At 47.1% G+C, this 20,855-nt stretch overlaps 1 protein-coding gene across 2 annotated transcripts; it reads right to left on the bottom strand.

Moving 5' to 3' along the window:
* Positions 1-851: 851 nt before the first annotated feature.
* TAF6L (TATA-box binding protein associated factor 6 like) lies at positions 852-15,946 on the bottom strand. Of its 2 annotated transcripts, none has more exons than XM_061606448.1 (11): positions 15,857-15,946; positions 12,475-12,652; positions 11,902-11,988; positions 11,195-11,345; positions 10,155-10,205; positions 9,460-9,554; positions 8,249-8,323; positions 7,547-7,767; positions 5,177-5,309; positions 4,955-5,083; positions 852-4,778 (listed from the first exon to the last, which is right to left on the bottom strand). In XM_061606448.1, exons 2-11 carry the CDS (start codon positions 12,619-12,621, stop codon positions 3,990-3,992), a joined length of 1,878 nt encoding a protein of 625 aa, XP_061462432.1. In that variant the 5' UTR covers positions 12,622-12,652; positions 15,857-15,946; the 3' UTR covers positions 852-3,989. The 2 variants fall into 2 exon arrangements, with proteins under 2 accessions (XP_061462432.1, XP_061462431.1); XM_061606447.1 differs by having other exon boundaries at positions 15,799-15,896.
* Positions 15,947-20,855: the final 4,909 nt, after the last annotated feature.

Genomic DNA, 20,855 nt, shown 5'->3' on the forward strand with positions numbered 1-20,855 from the left:
ATACTCACAGGGGCCAGCCAGGTGCGCATTTTGGGATGCCCTCAAGGAGGGCCTGAAAACGATCAGGAGCCGTTAGTCAAAGACAGCCAGATAGCATCTCCATGCGCATAGGCAACCCAGCTCTGAGAATCAGCTGCCGAGGGGAGGAATTGTCTCCCGGTTGACTTCTCAAAGGCCGCGGGCCGACCCGTGGAAAACTCTGCCGGCTAGAGCTGCCTTTCCTTGGCTTAATCCAGCAAAGCAGTTCTCTGCAGCCATGATTCAATATGAGCCCACCCCACCCCCGCGTCCAGAGACAGCCCACCTACAAATACCAAACGCTAAGGGCAAATTAATAGTGGAGAAGCTCTTTGCCTTGATGCCATTTTTATGGGCTGCTGCTGGATATTCAATTTGCTGGATCAGCCCCTCGTTCATTTTAACTATTACCTCTGCTAGATGTGTGCGCGTCTTGCAGGTGAAGCACCATTTTCAGCCTCGCCTTGCAATTCAAAGCTAGGGGTTATCAGGAAAGGCACTGGACATTTAGGTGGCTAGTTTTGCAATGGCTTTTTTTGTAATGACCTCAAACCAAGAGGTGGCCCCCCCAGAGCTCTCTGCCTGGCCCTTGTGACTCTCGCCCACACCAGCCTCAAGCGCTTTTTCCTGGCTGCAATGTGTCCTTGAACCGTGATAGTGCCTCTTGCTTGCCTGGGTGGAGAGAGGTGTTTTATTTGTATGTGTGTATGCACATACCTGACTTTTGTGTGGCCCACTGTACAATTTCATTGTTCTACCCACTTTTAATAATAATAATAATAAACTTTATTTCTACCCCGCCCTTTTTTCCAATAGGACTCAGAGCGGCTTACAACTAAAAAACAACACCATTAAAACATACAAAAGTATAGAATTAAACTATGAGAAAAATTAAAACCATAAAACATACGTTAAAAACAGTGGACAATTTAAAATAATAAGATCATATAATGTAGTCACCAATCCTATGACGCTTAATCCTGGTCGTTCTCTATCCCAAATGCCCATTGAAATAAAACAGTCTTTACTTGTCGCCGGAAGGATGGCAAGGAGGGAGCTCATCGGACTTCACTCGGAAGGGAGTTCCACAACCTAGGGGCGGCCACCGAAAAGGCCCTATCTCGTGTCCGCGTCATATGTACTTGCGAAGGTGTGGGGAGCACAAGAAGGGCCTCACCTGAAGATCTCAAATCCCGGACAGATTCATGTAGGGAGATATGATCTGTCAAATAGCCTTTTAGTACCACAAATCTGGCAAGCAGCCTCCAGAAGGTTATTTATGAAGAAATGCGGCCTTTGGACTGACCCCCCCCCCCGGCTCTATATGAATCTATGGTAAAACCATAGTAGGAACAGTTGTGACTGCCTTCTCCTTAAAAACGATGGATGGAGTGCTCAACAAGACACCACAGACCTGGGAAAAGCACATAAAAGCAGAGCCAAAACGATGAGCGATGTACCCTACTTACACAGAAAAGCTGCAAAGTTTAGAGTTTTTATGGCAGCAGGGGAGGGGAGGAAGACAAGGGAGATGTTGGAAAGGTTGATGTTGAGAAAGTGGTCAAAAAGAAACACAAACACCCACCACCTTTTGCAACAGAACTGAAACGGATGGGAGAGTAGATCCAGGACAGACAAAAGATAGGAATTTTTGACAAGCATATAATTGATTTATGGAACTCGCCGCCACAGGAATGCGATGATGACCCATCTTTAAAAAGGGATTATACAAAAAGGCATGGAAAAATCAGCCTATCAACAGCAATTAACCTTAAGTGGAATCACCCTGTTCAGTTGCAGTCTACATGCATGGGTAGTGGGTAGGTGAATGGCACTGTTGCCCTCCGGCCCTGCTTGTAGATTTCCCAAATACATCTAGAGGAGTACTACAAGATACAGAACCTCATGGAGCCCTATTCTGACCCATGGAGGCTCTGCTTGTTTTCAAAGTCGGCAGAAGGGCAAAATGGGTGCTATTCAGTGCTAGTCCTCCTCAGAGCAGACCCACTGAGGTTAATATACTGTACATGACTAACTTAGGTTCATTCATTTTAAAGGGTCTACTTAGAGTAGGATTTATTTGAACACACCCCAACATCTGTGAGAATGGATAATTGGCAATGCTTTGTTATATTTCTTCAGTTTACCCGATCAGCAGATTAACTTACCATTTGCACACGAGTCAGCCACCACGCAGCACCCCCACCCCATAAAATATATAAATTGAGAACTGAAAACTTTTTCTCTCTCTCTGTCTGGCCTCTCTGCGGTGAAAGCATCCATGTGCTTTGCATGCAGAAGGCCAAGCAGCTATCCTGGAGAGCTGTAAGTGGCGAAGGTAAACCAGCCTTTCCCAACCTGGTGCCCTCCACTGGCTATGGACTGCAGTTCCTATCAGCCCCAGCATCATTCACATATGGCTGCGGTGGCTGTGGCTGATGGGAGTTACAGTCCAAAATATCTGGAGGGAACCAGGTCAGCAAAGGCTCAGGTAGTGAACCTGTGGCCCTCCAGATGCCGTTGGACTCCAGCTCCCATCAGCTCCAGCCAGCATGGCCAGAGACCAGGGATTCTGGGAGCTGTAATCCAACGCCACCTGGAGAGCCACAGGTTCCCTATTCTTGCAATATTGAGATCAATGGTCCAAAAGGGCTGATTTGGGCAGCTTCCTACATTTTGCACAATCCTGCTGGGCTGGAAAGGGCAGGTGATAGAAACAAGACTGTGGGTCCAGATTAGTTCTCTGCTCAGCCAGTGAGGAAAAACATTTTATAGGGGTGGGCAGGGAAGAGAGGGGAGATTTTTTAAAAAAACTAAAAAGCTTTAAATGTACGCTGTACACACAGCCTAGGACACAGAAATTGGTTTGTAAAAGGAGCATGAAAACAAGGGACTGCTTGGTGGGGAGATGGATGCATGAATATGGTATCTTACTCCAGAAGGAAAACAGCATGAGGGTACTCCATGGTCTTGGAAGGAAGAGAAAGGGGCTAGAGCAATCCGTCCTGGCTGGGCTGATGGGAGCTGTAGTCCAAAACATATTGAGGGCACCAGGTTGGTGAGGGCTGGCCAGAGCCTCACCCTAAATAGAAAAAAAACATTTCCCAGTTCTAGGACTGCCACATTTTTAACCAGCTCCACTATTCTGCATTTAAACAGCAACCTGACACACAAGTGGATATGTGTGTTCTTCCACTGCCCCTTTCTCCTCCCCCTCTCTCTCACACCCACCTCCACACCCCCACAAGTTCTCCTGTTAAACTTCTGCCTAGTGGGCTGCTGTTCAAAGCTGAGGAGTACAGGCAAAGAAAAGAAGATGGCAATATTACCGCAAGAGTACTCTTCGCTCTAAAAAGGAAGTTTCAACCAGGGGTAGGTAACCTTTGGTTCTCAAGCTGTTGCTGGACTTTGAACTTCCAGCATTCTGACCATTGACAATGCTAGCTGGGGCTGATGGGAGTTGGAGTCCAGCAACGGCTGGAAGGCCCAAGGTTACCTACCCATGGTTTAAACAGTCCAGAGGGGCTTCATGCAAGGCAGACTCTGCAGCCGTGTTGTTAGGAGCAATTGAGTTACAGCAATTGTGGAGCCCAGAGCAAGGGTTGGAACCTGTTTGAATCTATCACCACAAAGAAGAGAAGGGTTTTTTTGTTTTGTTTTTTTAAAGAGCTTGGTCAGAGCTGGTGGCAGCTGCACACGAGTACCACAGAATTCCACTTTGCAGATGACCCAAGTCTCTCGCAAGAGCTCCTGTGGGCACAGGTTCCTTGAACCAAGTTGGAAATGAAATCTTGGCCCCTAAAGAAGCAATGCCAAAAAAAAACAGGATTCTCAAAACAGCAGGAATAAAATGCAAGAGGTTACAGCTCTGCCAGGTTCTTCCCCTGGGCAAGGACACAGTCCTAAAAGGACATCACAGCTGCCGAGAGGGGCCAGGCGCCAGTGGTGCCCTGGAAGGCAGCAAGTCCTTTTCAGAGAGGCAGATAGAGCGAGTACTCCGAGTGGGCCCACTTCTTTGTTGTCTTGGTCCTGCCAATCATGGGCAGCTTCTGGGCGTAGCGGGAGACGTGGCTGGGGCCGTGGTACTGGAGGAAGCAGGTCTGGAAGAGGCGTCCCCGGCACCGCCTCTCCACCTGTCGGCCAGCAATCACAAAACTGAAGCAAGGAGCCCCGTGGGGGGAAAAGCGGCACTTCTGGAAGATGTCCCGGACGCCCAGGCGGTACCCCTGCTGGCGAGAAGTGCTGCGCGACCGGGCTAAGCTGGCAGAGCACTGCAAGGCAGGGCGACTGGCTGAGAACTCCCCCCGCGGGCTCTCCTCTTCCCGGGGGCTTATGGTGGCATTGGCAGTCAGCTGGGGCATCTTGCGGACGGCATCCCCAGTCCCAAAGGCCGGCTGCTCTTTCTTAGCGTCTGACACCTTGGGAGTGCTGGCCGGCATGGGCTCTGCTGGACACAGCCCCGAGCCTGTGCCAAAACGGGTTGCAAGGCTGTCCCCAAAGAAGCAGTACAGCTCCTGATAAATCTCATTCAGGGAGATGGCGGGAGGGTCAGTGGAGATGCCCATGCCCGCCTGGGGCCCGCCGCTGCCCAGCTGTAGCAGGTGGCTGGCAATGCCAAACCCGAACTCCACCTGAGGGTCCTGGAGGGGGCTGAGCCAAGGATAGCTTTCCCGCATGCGCCCCTCCCCACCGGAGCGCTCTGCCGGGACAGGTGCTGAAACAGACTGTGCCTTCATCTTTAGGAGCCGTTCTACTGCCACCTGCAGGAAGGGAGGAGGAACAATGAGGACTGGTACCAGACGCTAGAGCGTGCACATAACCTGCTGGGCCCCATGGGAGTTGCAGTCCAAAACATATGAAGGGCACCAAGTTGGGGAAGGCTGGACTACACTTTGCAGCCGCAGAAATCTCAAGAAAGGTATCAGGAGGGACTCACCAGGATAGCCCCATACACCTTATGCCCGTCAGCCTTCACCTGAGCATTGGACACCGAGTAGTCGTCTAGCACAGCCTGCAGGTTGGACCAGTAGGCAGAGAGGTGGGGGTAAAGGACCCGCTCCACCGCCTGCACGAGAAGGAGAAACACAGAACAGATTAGCTGTGCTGGCCAGGCCAGGGAAGCAGCCAACAGCAAGACACAACAAAGGAGCGAAATTACCTTCCATCCCAAGGCGTGTAGTCCCACAACAGCCCCATAGTGGGAACAGAGTGGGCGGACAGGGTCAGCCAGCACCTTCTGCAGTGATAGCAGGATTTGGTGATACAGGCCACTCACCAGGTCACCGTGAGTCCTAAAGAGGTGGAAGATGTACAGATGAGGATGATTGATTGTCACTGTTGTTATTATTAATGGAATTTATATCCCGCCTTTCCTCCTGCAGGAGCCCAGGGCGGCAAACATAAACAAAACAATTCAACAAGAGAAAAAGCACACTAAAAACTATTTAAAAGATTCCAAACCACAGTTAAAAATATTCTAAAAGTTTAAAACATTTTGTACATTCTAGGTAGCGTACATCAATTTAAAGCAGAAGGAAGAAATAAATGGAGGAAAATGGCAGGCAAGTCCCTGGCCAGAGGAGCTTGGATACTGAGCCCACCGGAGAGGGGAGACACTGTGGAAAGGTGCTTCACTAGGCAAGCTGTTTCAGAGGACTCACATGGATCATCCAAGGAACATGCTGCTAAAATGTAAATGTACCTCCTTCAAGTCGATTCCGACTTATGGCGACCCTATGAATAGGGTTTTCATAAGGCTGAGAGGCAGTGACTGGCCCAAGGTCACCCAGTTAGCTTCATGGCTCTGTGGGGACTCGAACCCTGGACTCCCAGGTCGTAGTCCAACACCTTAACCACAAATCTCTCTCCTCCCTTCCCCAGACAGCCTGACTACAACACTGAAGGAGGAGTGCCCTCCAGATGTTGTGGACTACAAGTCCCATCGTCATCCATGACAGTTGGCTGATGGAGCTGGAGACCTACAACATATGGAGGGCACCATGTTGGCTACCCCTGGACTATAGAATCTGTCTCAGCCGAAAAGGGAGCAAAACTGATTTGTCTGGACATACAAACAAACCTTCATCTAAGTTTGTAAGGCTCCCAGTTTTTGCACAATTGATTTCTGCTTTTTTCTCAGGAGGGTACTAAAAGAGTTGAGATTTTTCTCTCCTCACTTCTTAAACTAACTGCCTACACATATTTGTATGGAATGATCCAGCAGCCCCACACTTCCAGATATTAGTTGTTGGTATTAGTTGTTGGAACATCCCAAGAGATTAAAAGGTTGTAAGTATGGGAATTCAGTCCCATAACTAAATGGGTAGGATACTTAGGTATCCAGGGATTCCTACAGAATAACAAACGCTGCCTCCCACCAAGTTGGACTGCTGGTCCATCTCAAGGGATGGGCAAGCTGTGGCCTTCTATACATTGCTGGAACTCTAACCCCTATTGACCATAGCCAGCACAGCTCATGGTCAGGAATCATGGGAGTTGAAGTCATCCAGCATAACCTGGAAGACCATAGGTTCCCCACCCAGGGTCTCCATGAGCTTGCAGTGGCACTCTAGGATTTCAGACAGGGGGTCTTTCTTTGCCCAGCCCTACCTGGAGATGCCTGGGATTGAACCTGGCACCTTCTGCATACATGCAAAACAGGTGCTCTACCACTGAGCCTTTCCTTAGGCTGCCTTTGAAGATGGAGATTTCATTTAGCCAGTAGCTTTTGATATGCCTTTCCTCTTCCATCTAATCCTCGTAAAACCAAATTTGGAAAGTTACCAGTACAACATGGGGAGATGTCTTCCTTTTGCCTGTCTTAACCCAATTCTATTATACCAGGCATGACGGGGGACCTCTGGCCCACGGGCAAATGCAGCCCTCCAGGTCTCTCTGTGTGGCTCTCCAGTTTATCTCCAAGCCACGACGTCTCTCCCCAGGCCACTCCCTCTGCCACGGCTGCTACATGCTCTGCTGGAATGCTTTTGCCTTGGGGTAATGTGTCCCCGAACTGCAAAAAGGCCACTTGCATCCCAGGATGGGGAGATGCAGCGTATGGATATCGAAACTGCTGACTTTTGTGTGACTGGAATGTAGCCTCCTGTGAAGAGTCACATCTGTTGCTCAGCCCACTTTTGCCTCTAGCCCTGTCCCATGAGGCCCCCGGAAGCTTGCCTATGGGGGAATCTGGGCCTGGGCTGAATAGGTTTCTGCACCCCTGCGCCAGGTAAATCCACAACATCCCAAAGAGGAGGTGACTTGGGTGCACCTCCAAATCAATTACCCCAGAAATCATTGGTTTATTTTCTTACATTTATATCCTGCCTTTCTTTCATCAAAGAACCCAAGGCAGCATATACATGTGGTTCCCAGGCAGACTCCCATCCAGGCACTGACCAGACCCAGCCCTGCTTAGCTTTAGCAAGGTGGTGGTGCCTTCAGACCATAGCCTGGTTCCCAATCCCTCCCCCCATGGGCTACTTGAAAATTGCTGAGGGGTCCATGGCTGATGGAGGAAAAGAAGTACCAGAAGATGTGTCCTAGCAGCATAGCTGCATAGTCACGCAAGGTCCAGTGGTCATTGAGGGGGTTGATGGAGGCAGCCAAGGGTTCCAGGACACAGTACATGACACTGGCAATGAGGCTCTTGATGTAGGAGCCTAGGCACAAGTAGGGGTTCTGGATGAGGCTCTTGGCCACGTGCAGAAGGCGGTTCAGCTGCTCCAGATCGTGGCTCACTGACTTCACCTGCCAGGGGAGCCAGAAGAGAAAATGTAGGTTCAGAAGCCAAGCAGGAGCCTAGGCCCACATTGCCCAAAGCACTCCATCCGCCAGTCAGCCCTCAGGCCTTATCAGACTCAAGGGTAGGGAGCCCTTCTCAGCATGAGGGCGGTATTCCCTCCTGCCAAACCTTCTAGGGGTTGTATTCACACAACCTCTCCCTCCCTCACACACATAACACACACTCATTCATTCTCTCTCTCAACCCCACATTGGAGATTCTTTTAAGCCTAACTGCTGGGGGAGGGGGACAGTAGGTGGAGGGTTCGCTTTGGTTCTCAGCAGATTTCATAAAAAGTGCCATTTTGAGGTGGTAGGGGTTGTCTGGAAGGGGCAGATGTGGGTTTTAAAACCAATTAAGTTCAAAAGCCTGTAGGGGTGCGGAGAGAAGACCTTCACAAGGGAGGGAGTTGCAAGAGTTGGCTCTGGGCCCTCTCCATTCACTCACTCCGCTCACGATGTAGACAAAGTAAGGCAGGAGAGCAGCAATCTTCGAGTTGGTCTGCAGGTCCTGAAGGGCAATCTGCACAGGGAGGAACCAAAAGTTAGGGCCAGCTGTACAGGGAGAAAGGGGCAGCGATAGGTAGGCACCCGTGAATGGATGAGACTTAATTCTATACATTTAGCGTACTGTATTTTGGTGCTTTGGGAAGGACTATAGCAGCTCAGTGGTAGAGCACCTGGTTTGCATGCTGAAGGTTCCAGGTTCAATCCCTGGCGTCTCCAGGTAGGGCTGGGAGTGTCCCCTGCCTGAAACCCCGGGGAGATGCTGCCAGTCAGTGTAGACAATAACGGATTGCCTGACAAAGCTCTCGTCTGGCTCAGTTCAAAGCACAGGCTAAGAATCTAAAAAGATGCCGGCTGCCAGATCAGGCCAACGGCTCATCTAGTCCAGCATGGGAAGTCCACAAGAAGGACCTCAGTGCAACAGCAACGCTTCTCACTAGCAAGTGGTATTCAGAGGCGGCAGAACGTAGCTTTACCCTCCATTGCCCTCTAAATAAGAAGCTGATTATGTCGGGTATTCATATATACAGAAACTGTATCTCAGCAACAAGAACACCTGCTTTGCATGCAAAAGTCCCAGTTTCAATACCCAGCATCTTCATGTAGGGCTAGGAAAGACTCCTACCTGAAATCCTGGAGGGCCCATCAGCATTAACGATACTGAGCTAGAGGGACTGATCGTCTGACTCAGTATAATGCAGACTCCTGTGTTCATGCCCCCTCCTTTTCCCTTGCAAGTAAGGTAACATTTAATGAAATCGGGGCAGGGGCATTGTGGCCACTGCATCCCAGAAATAAATGGAATGGGCCCTGCTCCAGTTATAATCACATGAAACAAACCTGTATGAGAAAGAAACATGCAGTAGAACCAGCTTTTGTCAAGCTGGTGTGCTGTACAGTTTTTGGACTATAACTCCCATTAGCCCCAGCCAAGGCTGGCTGTGCTTTGTTTTCATGGTGTCAGGCTTGCAAAACCAAAAGGGCCCCAAGCCACTCTCACCCGCTTTGCGGCTGACCAGCTTGAGGTTTCACTCAGTCCTGAAAATGTCTCCTCCCTCTATCTGATCTGTCCCTTCAACACACAGGCATAATTCTGCCCTCCAATTTCAGCCATGGCTCCTCCTCCCCACTGCCCCCCTGCCCATCACCCACCTTCATCAGCTGGGGGTCATCCCCTAACACAGCCCGAGTCACGTGCTGGTAATATTTCAGCAGGTCATCTGTTAGCGCTGAGACAGCGCTGGGCACTGGAAAGAGGAGGGAGAGATTTGTGGCAGTTACTGGAAGTGGGGAGGGGAAGCGACTGACAAGCATGTAGCCTTGCAGAATGGGAATGTTCAGTTCTTTTAGACCTGGTAATCTTCCCCTACCCCCCGCAATTACCAGGTCTAAAAGAACTGAACATTCCCATTCTGCAAGGCTACATGCTTGTCTGTCGCTTCCCCTCCTCTTACAGTCTAGCAACCTACTTTTTGTATGCAATCTGGTCCAGTGGGGCAGAAGGCCCGGACCCCTCAAATGGCCAGCCAAAACAGCCTTTTTCAGCCTGAGGACCACATTCCCTCCTGGGCAACCTGGGTGGGCATTCCTAACCTACCTCACAGGGTTGCTGTGAGGACAGGATGGGAAGGGGGAGGATAATGTATGCCACCTCAAAGAGGAAAGCTGGGGTATAAATGTAATAAATAAATGCAAATAAATGTGGAGAAGCTGGAATACATTTTGAGGGAGTTGGGGCGGGGAAAGAAGCGGGGTCGAAAAAGATTCTTTAATACATACAAATAAACAAACTCCTACTGGGAGAAAGAGCGGGATATAAATCTAACAAAGAAACAAACTATTCTTACCAGATCCTTGTGGCTCCAGGTTCCCTTTGCCATCTAGATAAGAGACATGCACTAGAAAGAGGAATGGGAGAAACTCAACAGCTGAGCTCCTCAACCCAGCCTGCTTCCCACTTTCCAGCCCCCATGGCTACAAACTACAGGCTTCATACACCACCAGTCCCTTGTGTATGGATCTGTGTCCATAGGCCAATCGTGGCCTGCCACATTTTGGCTGGTGAAGCCCTTTTCCCCCAAACCACACCCACCTATCAATCAGCTGACATCACTTGAGGCTGATCAGCAGGTGGGTGGGGTTCAATTCTGCCCTGGGTGCGGATGCCTGTTCCCAGGAGGGAAAAGGAATGTGCAGGCAATGCAGCGGGATTCAACCCTACTGACAAGTGGGGTTTAAATTCTGCTCAGGGAATAGGCGCCTTATGATTGGGGCTCCCAAAGTGCTCAGCACAGGGATAGCAACGCCCCTTGTGCTGTCGTTCCAGCTGCCTCTTGGGTGCTTGGGAACCTTGCACAAGGGATTTTGACAGGTAGGCAGCGCAACTCACCTGTCAGTTATGTGCTGCCATCATGATGTTATGTGACTGACAGATGGGCAGCGCTGTATACAACATGACAAATCAACTGACCTAATTTAACAGCTTATGAACTAAACTAGAAAGTGAATAATGCCTCACTCAGGAAGAGGCGGGGGGGGGGAGAGGAGAGACTTTAAACTACACGCCTTGGCTATCTGACTTCTAAAAAAGTATTTCCAACATCTAAAGAAACCCAAGAGTATTGTTAACAACTATTGCAAATAACGCATGTGCAATTACACCCACTTTCAAAATCTACTTGTTGAAAAGTGGTTTCAAGGGGAAAGCAGGAAGGAGGGATTGGCCTCCATGGCTCCTAGCAACCAGGGAGTCCAGATTTTCCCCTCAGCTGCCTTGGGGAGTGGTATGTGCCATAAGTGAGTGTGCTTCTGTAGTGCACCTGCTCCTAAAATCACGTGCCCTCCACCCCCCGCTCTGGGTGTGCCCAGCCCCTCCCACAAGGCCTACCTCTCACGGCTGCCTCAGCACAGCCCTTGGGGATGTTGGTGGCCAAGGCCAGCTCCACCAGGTTGACCTCTCGATCCTCCGGGCAGTAGAGCTCGCCTTCCTTAATGGCGCGGAACGGGAGGGCATCCTGAGAGCCATAGCCGCACACTGCCTGCAACAACACGACACCCTCTGGTCTCTCAACAGCCCCCCTGCAAAGCAGCAACACCCTCCTCACCACCATCACCTCCTAATCAGTTAAAGAGCCCCCCCCCCCGTGGCTACTCGTTTGCCTGATTTTAATTGTATTTTATTCTTACGACTTACCTAAGAGGAAGTAATAGAGAAAGCTTAACATAAGGGGTGAGTAACCCTTTTCCAAACTGAGGGCCACACATGGGGGACACATGGCAGTGGTGGGCAGGGCCATAGGCAAAAGTAAATCAGGCCAAGCACCACCAAGTAAAGTAGCCAAGGAGGTCTCCATGAACATGTGGAGGAGCTGGACGAATTCTGATCTCTCTAAGCATGGTTTTCAGTGCGAGCTGCCCCTTTGCATCTCACGTCTCTCCAGCTTGGGTGGAAGCAGCACCCCAAATAATTCTAATTATCAAGGGGTTTCCTGGCTTTAGCTGGCACCAAAATAGAAGGTGCCCAAAGAAGAGTCATTTGAGGCCAGTTGATCTGCCCAGCTCTTAGAAAAGCCAAGTTCCTCTGCCCGGCCTCACCTCCACATTGCTCCAACGCAGGGCCCGGTTGAAGTCTTCTACCGTCAACTTCCGACGCTTGGTGTGTTTCATGAACTGGGAACTGTTCTAAAAGCAAGAGGAAAGAACACACAAAGCCACTTTACGCAGAGCCGCATCTGTGGGCCATCTAGCACAGAACTGTCTGCTCAAGGGTCTGCTGATCCGTGGACCCTCCAGATGTTAAGATTACAATAGCTTTGGGCTGATGGGAGAGGTGGTCCAAAACATCTGGGGGCCATCAGGTTGCAGAAGGCTGGTTTAAACATTTTGGCTCACATTTTTAATTCACTTGCTTTTTTTCTGTGTGTAAATATTTGTATATTTTAATTTTATATTTTTAATGTCACTTATGGCTCAATTTTGTTTGGGTTTTTTAACCCTAAAAAAATAGAACAAGGTAGAAGCCCAACCGACTGATCACCCCGCAAAGCAACAGGCGCCCCATTGGTTGGGAAGGAAATAGACAGCTGATGGCAGGAGGGGCAAGGGTGCAAAGCTGGTCCTTCTATTTCCCAGCGTCTCTAGGACTGCTCACACCGAGGTCTCCCTCACCTGAGTGGCTTCTCGCAGACGGTAACAGACATCTTCAGCCAGCAGGGAAGCCACTTCATCCGTCAGCTCCACACCAGTGCTCTCAGCCATCAGCCGCACTGACTCCCGTGGGATCTCCACAAAGCGACGCTCCTCCCGCTCCGACATGGCAGTAGCAGCAGGGCAGCTTCACTGCTGTCTACATACAAGAGAGACAGAGCGTGACCCAAGAGAAGAGCTACTGCCCCCTGTGTGAGGCAGGCAAAAGATGGGGCTATTGTGACCCCATTTAAGATGTGGGGTGGGGAGGTTCCTTCCTTCCTCCTAACTCTAGCCCCACGGAGCCTCCTGCTGATCGTTTCCCAGAGTGCAAAGGAAGAGAAATACCTTCATGGAACACACAACACCTCAATGCTGGGACATGTTAGTCTTCAGCTAAATGTTGTTGGCTCAAATTAATATGAGCAATTCAGCTCACCTCATCTGCCTCACTCCTCTGGCTGGGCCTTTCATCAGCCTCAGCCCCATTCTTCCCCCACAGCATAACTCCTGGGATGCGTGCAAGGCTTTAATCATGGCCAAACTGACTGTTTTCTTTTCCACAGAGAAGCTGCAGACATCCCAGCAGCTTTCATCTCCTAATTGGTGGGGACATCCATAAACTGTCTGTGGCACCACACCAGCTCAGCTTTCAGCTACACAGTGCCAGATACTTTTTTCCTCTGCACTTATGTTTAAAGTATTCATTTTGCAATATTGATTTTTTTCCTATGTTGCTAAATTGTTGATTTTTGTCCTATTTGGAATTTACTGATACATTTTGTAAATTGACCTCTCTCCCCCACTCCAGTGCTAGGTATTGGCTTGCTGTAAGTCGTTTTGGGCACAGCTCACTGTGGAAAGGTGGCATATAAATAAACTAAATCAATCAAAGTGCAAGATAATATAGATCGTATGGGCTAAGGTTACCAGCCACCTGACATTTGCTGCATCAGGAAGGTAACCAGTATCGGGGATCTGAGAAGACAGTAAACTGGCTCCAAAATATTATTTTATTCCACTCCCATTGCTGAAAGCAAAAGCTGGCACAACCATTCTGGTGGGAGTTTTAAAAAAAATAATCCCAAATTTATTGTTGTGCCACTTAACACAAAGCCCAGGAAGTAAACATTTGCCATACTTGACCAGTGACGTAGGGCAGAAAAGTTTCTGAAATGGAAATGTTTCCGGGACTTTTTTCCACTGCAGAATATTTTCCATTTCAGAAATTCATTGGTATCAATGAATGGATGCCATGTGCAAATGTAATATTCAGCTCACTTAGCAGTTTCAAAGTTTGTTTTTTACTAACTGCAAACATAAACATACTAAAATAAACATACTAAATTTGATCATTCTCCAGGGCATCAGAAGATTTTCTAGCACAAGTTACCCTGTGCAAATTAATTTGCATAGGAAAGTTTTCCAATGCAGAATTTCCAGGAAAGTCCACATCACTGTACTTGCCCAGAGATTTTGTTTATAGAGAGAAGAAACTAATTCAGCCTGATCCTGAAGGGTCCACAATGGAGGAGATGTTAGCTGAATCACAGAGCATCTGGTTTGAATACAGGGCAAGGGGATGTCCCAGGTTCAATCCTTCACCTCCAGCTAAAAGGATCAGGTGGCAGGGGATGATAGGAAAGTGTCCCGAGTCCCTGGAGGGCAGCTGCCAGTCAAAGTTGACAACACTGGCCTAGATGGGCCAATAGTCACAGACAGTATAACGCAGCTTCCTATCCTATGCATAATTACTTGGGAGCAAGTCCATCCACAGTTCTATGGGACTGTAGAGTTAACTTTCCCACCTTTGGTATTAACATTGAAATCATGCTAAGTATACTTTCACAGGGTTTTTGCAAATCCATGGGGCAATCAGATGCTACCACAGTGGGGCCAACAGCAGTTCTGCATTAGGTGCACGCACCATGTTCCATACATCACCCACCACCACAATTTTCAATACAGTCTGATGGAATATGTAGGGAAGGGTCATAGCTCAGCAATACAGAATCTTCCTTGCATGGAGGTCTCAAGTTGCCTGGCAACTCCAGGCAGGGTCTTAAACCCCTGGACAGTTGCTACCAGTGAGAACAGACCAGGTGTGGGGACTCTTTGGCCCTCCAGATGTTGCTGAACACTGCAGCAACAATGTACAATGATCAGGGAGGATGGGAGTTGTAGTTCAGCAACATCTGGCGGGCCAAAGGTTCCCCACACCTGGCATAGACAATTTTGCGCAAGATGGACCAAAAGTCTGACTTGTTAAGAGGTGGCTTCCTATTTTCCTATCCCCTTGTTGAAGCTAACTGATCTGTGGCTGGCCAGTGCCTGAGTGGGTGAACTTATGGGAACCACATGTATACCGTCTTTGGTTCCACGACATCAGAATAACAACAGTAATAATAATAATAATAATAATAAATTTTATTTCTAAGCTGCCTATCTGGCCAAATTAACGGCCACTCTAGGCGGCATACAAAAAATAAAATAACATATAAATACAATACAACATCAACTCTACTTAATCCAAAACCCACCCACATCTTTATAAAATCAAACTAGATTACTCAAAAGTCCCATAGGCCCGCCTAAACAGCCAAGTTTTCAATTCTCGGCAGAAGCCGGTCAGGAAGGGGGCATAGCAAAGGTCATAAGGCAGAGAATTCCAGAGGGTAGGGGCAAGAAAGATGGATTGCGAACAAAGAAATAATTGTATGTGGGTGGGTCGGTGGGTGGTCGCTCGCAGGCTGCCACTCGGCAGGGCTTGGCTTGGCTTATGCCTGGAGACCCCACAGGAACCATGGGTTATATTTAATCAAGTCCTACTCAGCACAGACCCATTGAAATGAATGCAGAGCTTGGAAAAGTTACTTTTTTGAACTACAACTCCCATCAGCCCAATCCAGTGGCCATGCTGGCTGGGGCTGATGGGAGTTGTAGTTTAAAAAAAGTAACTTTTCCAAGCTCTGATCCAATGTAGTTATTAATACCTGTTAATACTAGGGCTAGCACTAAATACCACCCCACATCTACACAGTGAAGGAGATGGGATCAAACGAGTTTCAGCGAAATGCCTCCCAATCCACTCCCCGGCAATTTCCGAAATCTCTTCTTCCGTCCATCCCGGCCCCGCCGTCGCCACTCCGGGGTGAGGGGGCCAAAGTTCATTTAAACTTGGGCGTAGACCTTGGAAGGAAAGAAGGCTCCGAAAGGGAGAGAGGGGAGGGGAGTTCTTAAAATTCATTGCATGGGAGGAAGGAATGGGAGCGTAAATCTACTGCACAGAAAGCGAAAAGGAGATACCTGCGCAACACGACTGCCTGCTTAGAGAAAAGCGCGAAGGGCAGGAGAAGAAAATTACCTCCAAGACCTCCGCTTACTTCGACCCCGCCTTTCTTTGTGGCTCCACCAATCAGCAGCAGCTCAGATGGTTGCTCACCAGAGCTTCGATTGGCCCCAAGAAGCAGCATCTCGCCGGCACATGACCGAGTAAGGGCTGAAGCCAAGTGGAGCCATGATCACGTCATGTGACCCTGCGAGATCCGGCGTCTGCGGCTGCTGCTTTAAAGGGGCCGCTCCAGGGACGCAGCCGCGTTTTCTAGGGTGCTGCTGCGGAGAGGTTGTTGTGGCCGCTTGAAGATGAATAGATTTATTCTGGAATCAGCTTGTTGTGGACTAGATGCATGAACCGTTACCCTCAGTTGGCAGCTATATGGAGCAGATGGGGGCTGGGGGGGGGGCCGGGATTGTGAACAGTGGGTGGTAGTCAATGCCAGTCCTGCTCAGAGTATTATTTATTTATTTATTATTTGATTTATATCCCGCCCTTCCTCCCAGCAGGAGCCAATAATAATAACAACAACAACAACAACAACAACAATAATAATAAAACAACAATAACAATAATAATAAAACAACAACAACAACAGCAATAAAATGTATAATAATAATAATAATAATAATAATAATAATAATAATAATAATAATAATAATAATTTATAACCTGACCTTCATCAGCAGGTCCCAGGGCAGGTCAAATTGTAAAATTGGGCTGCAGGGCTCCTGCTAGGAGGAAGGGCAGGATATAAATCAAATAATAAATAAATAAATAAAATATATTATTTAAAACAGTAGACCCATCGACGTTAATAGACATGACCAAACTTAGGTTCATTCATTTATGTAACTTTAACGTTGACAATGAGGACATTGAACTTGTCAAGGATTATCAATACCTCGGCACAGTCATTAACCAAAATGGAGACAATAGTCAAGAAATCAGAAGACTAGGATGAGAGAACTAGAAAAGATCCTCAAATGCAAAGATGTATCACTGAACACTAAAGTCAGGATCATTCAGACCATGGTGTTCTCAATCTCTATGTATGGATGTGAAAGTTGGACAGTAAAAAAAAGTGGATAAGAGAAAAATCAACCTATTTGAAATATGGTGGAGGAGAGCTTTGTAGATACCATGGACCACGAAAAAGACAAATAATTGGGTGTTAGAACGAATTAAACCAGAACTATCACTAGAAGCTAAAATGATGAAACTGAGGTTATCATACTTTGGACACATCATTAGAAGACATGATTCACTAGAAAAGACAGTAACACTGGGAAAAACAGAAGGGAGTAGAAAAAGAGGAAGGCCAAACAAGAGATGGATTGATTCCATAAAGGAAGCCACAGACCTGAACTTACCAGAACTGAACAGGGTGGTTCATGACAGATGCTTTTGGAGGTCGCTGATTCATAGGGTCGCCATAAGTCGTAATCGACTTGAAGGCACATAACAACAACAAATTCTGACTAGAATGTAGTTGACTACAAGCTGTAGGCTGGAATGGGTAGACCAAGTGGGTGCTTTCCCCACTGACTATAGCAGGTAGCCTCATGTCCCCGAGGTGGGACAAAATGGGCCAGCATGCCCAGAACGGGCTCTGGGAGGCTGGCTGGAATTTTGGATTCATTGGGTGGTAGTCAACATTAGTCCTATTCAGAGTAGGACTCATTTAAATTAATATTATTAAATGTATTACCCACCAGAGTAAATAACACACAAAAGTCATTAATTTCAACAGGACTACTCTGAGTAGGACTTAGTTGAATACAACCCAATTGGTGTAAGTTCTATTCAGAGTAGACCCAATGAAATGAATAGACCTACGTTAGACATCTCCATTAACTTAAATGGGCCTACTCTGAGTAGGGCTAACATTGGATATAACCCAGTGGGTCCAGGCAGGTATGAAATGAAAGGTGACCATTCAATTAAAGCTGCGCAAATGTATGCAAAATAAACACAGTGACCAAACTCAGATGACTGTTGCAAGTGGCTGTGGTGTTCATTTTGCATATCATTTTAACTGAATTGTCACACTGTCCTTTTTATATTTCATAGCCTTTTGGTCCCCCTACACCTTATGCACCTGTCATCTGAGGATCATATTTCACTCTAATCCATAAAAGTGTATATCAGAATGAACATTGGTGGACTTACACAAGGTGCACTTCTTAAAACATGCTGTTCCCTAGCCTCATTTTTACAAATCCATTGACTCTCTTTGAAGAGCCTGCATGCATTTTGCAAAGCTAATTCTGCTATCTTTCTCCCTTGCTTTTTACAAAAAACCCTGATGTTAAAAACAGAGGATAGTAGCAATAAACTGATCAGGACCAGTCAAATCCCATACTCTCCTCCTCCATTCATCCAGCTTTATGAAGACAGAATTCAAGGTGAAGCAAAAAAGTGCCATTGTCCACATAGTTCTGGGCACAGTGTGCCAGACGACAGCAAAAGAGGACAAGGAGGTAAATTCTTGTTCACTTTATTTTCACTTCTGACTTGTAGTCATGCAGCTGAATTTTATCCACTCCTAAAAACCTATTCTTTCTTTTTTCCTCTGCACATTTTCTCCTGTGGACTGGACCCACTTCTACAAAAATGGTCTTCGCCATCAGGACCTTCAGGACCTCTTCAGTCTTATGATTAGGGGCCTCCCACCATGAGGATCGTGGCACTACTCTTGAAAGTCTGTGTGTGGAAGGCACAGGAGTTTGTTTCATCTTAGGGGAGCCTGGCGGTGAGAAACTACCACCTTGTACTCCTTCCTCCCACACCTCCCCACAGGCCAAGGCACCCCTTGTGGGGTTTTCCCCCTGGGGTCCAGGAATACCCCCCTGGCTCCCATCGCTTGCCCAGTTCTGCTGTCTCAGACGCAGAGAAACCCTTCCCTGAATTCACAGCAACTGGCTTGCAACAATTTTTTTCTCACAGATACCGTGAAAAGCTGCACAGAGGCCTGCGAAAGGAGGAGGAGATGCTTCCCTATGCAAAAGACCTCGCTGCCCAGGCCATTGTGGTGAGTGAGATGAAGCAGAAGAAATCCAGGGGTTGGATTTGTGGGAGGGAGGCCTGGGGGTCTGGCCAAGTGGAGGACCCTGCTGGCATTTGGCATAGAATTGCATCGACTTGAAGGCACATAACAACAACAATGTAGACATGCCACAGACCACTTGAATGAAACTCATGGAACACAATTTGGGAACCCTTGCTAGACATGTTTTGTTACGTGTCTTCAAGTCGATTACAACTTATGGCGACCCTATGAATCAGCGACCTCCAATAGCATCTGTTGTAAACCACCCTGTTCAGATCGTGTAAGTACAGGTCTGTAGCTTCCTTTATGGAATCCATGGGCTACTCACCATCTCTCAGTTTAATCTGCCCCTCAGGGTGAAAACAACAGAAAGGGTCCATGACCACACCATGGAAGAAGGGCACACTTAAAATGTAAAGGAAATAATAATTTACAACCATAGTGTGAAATCAGATACATAAGATTTACTATATATAAGCATGAATGTGAAAGCTGTTTATTATTTACACAAGCGGTAAAGATATTTATAGTGCAATCCTATGCATGTTTACTCAGAAGGAAGTCCCAATGTATTCAAGAGGGCTTACTCAGATAGGGAAGTATGCACAGGATTGCAGTTCAGCGATAAGGAACTTCATACACCCATCCCAAAATTCAGAATCATGCCATGCTTTTTGTTAAGTTTTGCAACTGTTTTATAGTTATTGGATTTTAAATGGCATTATTTTTTGTTGTGAGCTGCCTTGGTTTCCAACCCCACCTCCCAGGGTTGTTCGAAATATTCCATATACGCACTCATTGGAGATGTAAAAATACATATAATAGTTTTTTGTCAAAACCAGTTGGCCATTGCATAACTAAAGTATTAGTTTCCTGCCAAATAAACGCCTAAGTAAGCCCTGCCAAACTACTTTAAAGGATTGGAGTGGGAGAGAAGATTAAAAAACACAACCCTTTTCTATGTTCACTCAAAAGTCCCATTGATTTTCAGCACAACCATGTACTCAAAAGTAGGTCCTACTGAATTCAGTGTGGTTAACTCCCAGGAACGTGGAATTAGCTCTGCAGCTTTACTCCCAGAAAAGCTTCATATTGGGAAGGTTTACAAAAACAGGTTATGGATAAGACAAATAAACTGCCATCTTCAACAATCCAGTAAAATTTAAACTTGTTTGACTCCTTAATTAGAAAAGTATAACACTGCAATATGTACACTTTTAAAAAATTCTGTTCAAAAATTATTTGAAACATAAAATGTATAATATGCCATTTTTGCAAGTAATTAAAAAACCCCTGCATGTACACTTTTATGCCTATCAAGATCCTGCTGTGATCTTCTGTTGTACTGCAATCCTATGCATGTTTACTCAGAAGCAAGTCCCAATCCTGTACAGAGAAAGTACTCTTTATTTATTTATTTATTTATTTGCCGATTTATAACCCGCTTTCATTCACTGAATTCAAAGCGGCGAACAACAGTATAGTCTCATACAATATAAATAAACTCATAAAATCAGTTAACATATCCATTAAAAATCAATTAAAAATTAACATTAAATGAAACAGTACCATTTACATATTAAAAGCTTGGCGAAATAAAAAGGTTTTAACATGTTGACGAAAATCTAAGAGGGAATTAGAAAGCCGTATCTCCAGTGGAAGGGTATTCCACATACTAGGGGCCACCACTGAAAAAGCTCTATTCCTAGTGCCCGATTGACAGATGGTAAAAGCTGAAGGAATAGTCAAAGTACATTCAACAATGAATCTCAGTGGACGATGGGATGTGTATTCACGGATGCGATTAGATAAGTAAAGTGGCGCCAAGCTATGTAAAGCTTTAAAAGTTACGACGAACAGCTTAAATTAATTACGAAACATAATAGGAAGCCAGTGCAGATGATATAAGAGTGGTGTAGTGTGCACTCGAGGGCCAGCTCCTGTTAGCATCCGCGCCGCTGCTCTTTGCACCAGCTT

This window comes from Rhineura floridana, chromosome 22, assembly GCF_030035675.1.
Source record: "Rhineura floridana isolate rRhiFlo1 chromosome 22, rRhiFlo1.hap2, whole genome shotgun sequence".
NCBI classification, from domain to species: Eukaryota; Metazoa; Chordata; class Lepidosauria; order Squamata; family Rhineuridae; genus Rhineura; species Rhineura floridana.